The 4,816-nt window shown below is 52.1% G+C and overlaps 1 protein-coding gene across 1 annotated transcript in view; it reads left to right on the top strand.

The window, feature by feature from the left end:
• Positions 1 to 4,816, top strand: part of ptch2 (patched 2) — a gene marked incomplete at its 5' end in the record, with an annotated part of 34,435 nt that overhangs the window by 10,883 nt on the left and 18,736 nt on the right. Inside the window, 4 exons of the mRNA XM_083690224.1 lie at positions 562 to 751; positions 865 to 934; positions 1,071 to 1,162; positions 4,495 to 4,690. Coding sequence (XP_083546350.1) covers positions 562 to 751; positions 865 to 934; positions 1,071 to 1,162; positions 4,495 to 4,690 — 548 coding nt within the window. The remainder of the gene's footprint in view (positions 1 to 561; positions 752 to 864; positions 935 to 1,070; positions 1,163 to 4,494; positions 4,691 to 4,816) is intronic.

The following is a 4,816-nucleotide window of genomic DNA, read 5'->3' as shown; positions in this document are numbered from 1 at the left end:
TGTGTGTGTGTGTGTGTGTGTGTGTGTGTGTGTGATGATATGACTATTGCACTCTGGTTTGAACCCAGTACAGCTATTTACAATCTTAAGACTTGGCGGAGGAGGAGGGGGGGGGGGGGGGGAAGGAGGAGGTGGAGGAGGAGGGGGGGGGGGAGGAGGAGGTGGAGGAGGAGGAGGAGGGGGGGAGGCCAAAAATGTGCAAATTAGAAACCCGACCCAATTAGTGACTTTTGTACTCAACCCTGGTTTCTATCAGCCAATACTGTAAATCTTCAAGAGCTCGTAAAAAGTCTGTCAAAATCAGTTTCAGTCTGTCGATTGACACTTCGACTACGTCACGTTTCCTCCCCCGGCGAAAATAACAGTTTAGTTGTCTTGTCGTATCGCTGTGCAGGGAACATAAATAACAACAAACCTTCTACGGGAGAGACGATGACTCAACCGTCTCCCACGATGACTTGAACTCAAGACGATAACTCAAACTCATCCTCCTCTCCATCCCTCTCTCTCTCTCTCTCTCTCTCTCTCTCCCTCTCTCTCTCTCTCTCTCTCTCTCTACAGCCGGTAGCAGAGTGAGCCGGGAGCTTCGGTACACCAAGGAGAAGCAGGGGGAGGAGTCTGTGTTCACGTCACAAATGCTCATCCAGACTCCCAAACAGGAGGGGACCAACATTCTTACCCAGGATTCCTTGCTGCTTCACCTGGAGGCCGCGCTGTCCGCCAGCAAGGTCCAGGTGTCTCTGTTCGGAAAGTAAGTCGAGTTCGACCTGTCTTTGGTTGCTAAGAGACGACCTTACCTACCGCTAGAGAAAGGCAGTGTTTTATAGACATAGTATCTAACATTGTACATGTTTTTCTCCTCAGATCATGGGATCTCAATAAAATATGCTACAAATCAGGAGTCCCTATCATAGAAAATGTCATGATTGAAAGGGTAAGTGACAGTGACAAAGACGGAATTCAACCTATCTTCTTCTTCAGTGTATTTCTCGACTTTCTGTCCGTCGAGTTGTACGTTTTACCGTTGTTGACAGTTTGAGTAACCGTGGCGATCGGTCCTTCATTTCCAGATGATTGACAAGCTGTTCCCCTGCATGATCATCACCCCGCTGGACTGCTTCTGGGAGGGGGCCAAACTCCAGGGCGGCTCCGCCTACTTACCGTAAGTTCCAGAATATAAAGTCCTCCAAAGCGATTTCTCTTTCCCGTATTGCTTGGAGTGTACAGTGCAGAATGTGTGCTGGTGAATGTGTTGACACTAGTCAGCTCTGTTGAAGGCCCGGCATTAGGGCTTCATTAGGACCACTGCCCAGAGACCTTGGCCCCTGACACCTTATTCATACCTTGGCTCTGGCCGGGGCCGGGGGAATGCGACTTGGCTCGGAAATCTCATTTGACCCTGCCTGGTTTCTCCCACACGGCTTCGTAAAACAAGGGGCTTTACTGAGGATCAGCGAGAGAGAGGTGGTGGCTCCAACCTACGGCGGTGGCGGCGGGAAGCTAACATTCAGCTTTGACCAGAGAGCCGGTTAGCCCCGTTGTTGAGCAGAGGCCTGCTTCACTCATCAACCTATTGCTTGTCCTGTCGTCGGGAGCAGTGAGGGGGATAACCTCACACACACACACACGCGCGTGCACGTACACTCACACACACACACACACACACACACACACACACACACACACACACACACACAGTCCCTCAGGCCCTGGCAGTGGAAGTCCCTCATGGAAGAGGGACAGAGAGAGAGAGAGAAAGAGAGAGAGAGAGAGAGAGAGAGAGGGAGAGAGAGAGAGGGAGAGAGAGGGAGGGAGGAGATGGCTGCTGCTACTGGGTGGGTTGGTGAAGGGGGGGCAGGGGAGCCTTTGGGTCAGACAATGGTAAGCATTCTTTCAGTTTACGAGAGAGTGTCCGTCAGTGAGGGGACCAGGGAGGGGAGGGGGGCTCAGCTTTGTCAGCAAAGGGTAACAGTGATCATTGTCATGGTAATCACTGCGGCTCGGAGCTCTAAGTTGTCCAACAAATGAAATGGGCAGTATTCAAGTCTCTAGTCGCCAGTCCTCAAAGAAGCCGGTATAACAAGACTTTATAACACTGGACTTTGGTTATTCTAAGAAGACGCTTTTTTTTTTTTTTTAAGAAAAAGAAAAAGAAAAAAAAAAAAAACTATTCCCTGGAAAAGCGTAATGGGTTTAAGGAAAGCGAGAAATATGGGTTGAAATTGATATTTCAATTAGGCTGCTCTTATTTGCCCCGTGTTGTGCATTGAGAATTGGAACGTATCTGTTTAAGAAGAAAGACTAAAAAAGAAGAAAGAAATATTTAAGAATCTGGTTGTTAGGAAGATAGTTAACTCCACTGCTGCTCTCCTGATTGGACAATTAACAGTGTGTGGCCCTGCTCTCCAGAGTGAAAAGAGAGGGAGGAGAGGAGAGGAGAAAAGAGGAGAGGAGAGAGAGGGGGGGGGGGAGCGGAGAAAAGAGGAGAGGAGAGAGGGGGGGGGGGAAGGGCCTTTGATGATCACAGATCAACGAGTTTCCCCCTAAATCACTGCAGAGTGTTGAGATATTTCCGTAAAAGAAAAAAAAAAAGCAGTTGTTTGTTGTTATTTATTTGACGTTGTCTTTTCTGCTGTGCTGAAGAGAGCTGGGGGTGGCCTGGCCTGGCCTCTAATGTCCTCTAATGGCCTCTCCGGCCTCCACTGCAGTTCAGCTGAGGTTGTCAACACAAAGAGGGGGAGAGGGGGAGAGAGGGAGAGAGGGAGAGAGGGAGAGGGTACAGAAAGAGGGTGAGAGAGAGAGAGATGGAGAGAAAAAATCTTGTGAGAACAAAGATCTATAGAAAATCAAAAAGGCCTAGGTTGGTTCACTAGGTTGGTTCACTAGGTTGGTTCACTAGGTTGGTTCACTAGGCTGGTTCACTAGGTTGGTTCACTAGGTTGGTTCACTAGGCTGGTTCACTAGGTTGGTTCACTAGGTTGGTTCACTAGGTTGGTTCACTAGGTTGGTTCACTGGTTCACTAAACTGGTTCACTAGTTCACTAGACTGGTTCACGAGACTAATTCACTAGGTTGGCTCACTAGGTTAGTTCACTAGACTGGTTCACTAGACTGGCTCACTACTGGTTCACTGGTTCACTAGACTGGTTCACTGGTTCACTAGACTGGTTCACTGGTTCACTAAACGCAAACACTAGCTGATAAATGCTGCATTACACACACGCTGCGGTGTGCAAACATACATCCATGTTTTCCTCGAAATATATGCATCAAAAGCACCAGGCGACTCTGAGACATAACCATCAATGGGGATCTGTGGCCGTTTGTGGTGGTGTGATGTGGTGTATTCTGGGAAATGTGGTCGGATGTAGATGTCACAAGGGCAAGCCTGTAAAAAAACAGAGGCCGCTTCCTCTCGACAAGTCTCGAGTCCTGTCGTTCTTGAGAACGGCCCCCCCACCGGACACCAGGCTGGAGGTGTCCGACACCGTTCCTCATCCCGTTCCACGCGCTACAATGAGCCCCCCCCGTCCTCCGATGTCTACCTCCGCCGGCCTCCCCCCTGGTACAGAGTCACTCCGCTGCAAACCCGCCACAGCCCACTACAGCCCTGTCGCTGTCAACTGACACCAAAGCTTTATCCCTCTGGCCACATAATTGCCTCGCTCTGTGGAGCCGGTGGTACATTTAGCCTGGGAGGGAGAAGGAGGAGGCGACGACGACGGCGAAAAGCCTCAGGATTAGGCTCCTTTTGAAAGAGGGGGTTTGGGAACATCACACCCAGTGAACAGCGTGTGAGGGGAGAGGCCAATCAGGCCAGGCCCGGTCCGGGCCTCCTACGCACATGCACGCACACACACACACACACACACACACACACACACACACACACAGCCAGCCAGCCTTAACCTACACACACACACACACACACACACACACACACACACACACACACACACACACACACACACAGCCCCGTCACTTCCCCAGATCTCTCCCACCCAAAGCCACAACATCCACCCACCCACCCACCCCGCCTGCCACCCCTCCCCACCCCCCCACCCCCCCCCACCCCCTCCCCTCCCAGCCGCCACACAGCGCTCCTGGGTCCCTTATCAAGACGTTGGAGGGCCGGGGGTAATTGTTATGACTCGGTAGTCACACGGCGGCGTTAGGGGACGGGAGGGAGCAGCCCACCGGCGTGCCTCCTCCGGCCTTGGCATTGTGGCGGCGTGTAACAGGATAATAAACGGTACTTTACGTCCCGAGCGTCTGCGGCTCCTCGCCTTCGCCACCAGGGTGGGCACGGTAACTCACGAACCGGCCAATCACGTGCGGGAGAGGCAGGGTTTTGTTGTTGCTGCCGCTGTTGTTCTCTCTATCGACAGCTTGGAGCTCATTCTAAACCTTAGCTGTGGTTGTTCTTGTTCTTGTTCTCTGCTCATTCTAAACCTGTGTTGTTGTTGTTGTTGTTGTTGTTGTTGTTGACCTCAGGGGCATGCCAGACATCCAGTGGATGAACCTGGACCCTCTGAAGCTGATGGAGGAGCTGAGTCAGTTCACGTCTCTGGAGGGCTTCAGGGAGATGCTGGACAAGGCCCAGGTGGGACATGCCTACATGAACCGGCCCTGCCTGGACCCCAACGACCCCGACTGCCCCCTCAGCGCCCCCAACAAGGACCTCAGACAGGTAGGCCCCACGCCGCCATCAGCCTCCACCACCAACTCACCCACCTGTTCGTGTTTTCAGACCGACTGTTTCTCTTTACCCCTCTACTCACCCCTTTACCCCTCACCCCTCCTCACCCTCCTCCTC

The sequence above is a fragment of the Argentina silus genome (assembly GCF_951799395.1).
Source record: "Argentina silus genome assembly, chromosome: 18".
Taxonomy (NCBI): domain Eukaryota; kingdom Metazoa; phylum Chordata; class Actinopteri; order Argentiniformes; family Argentinidae; genus Argentina; species Argentina silus.
The sequence above is the reverse complement of the archived record's forward strand: the minus strand, read 5'-3'. Positions and strand labels throughout refer to the sequence as shown.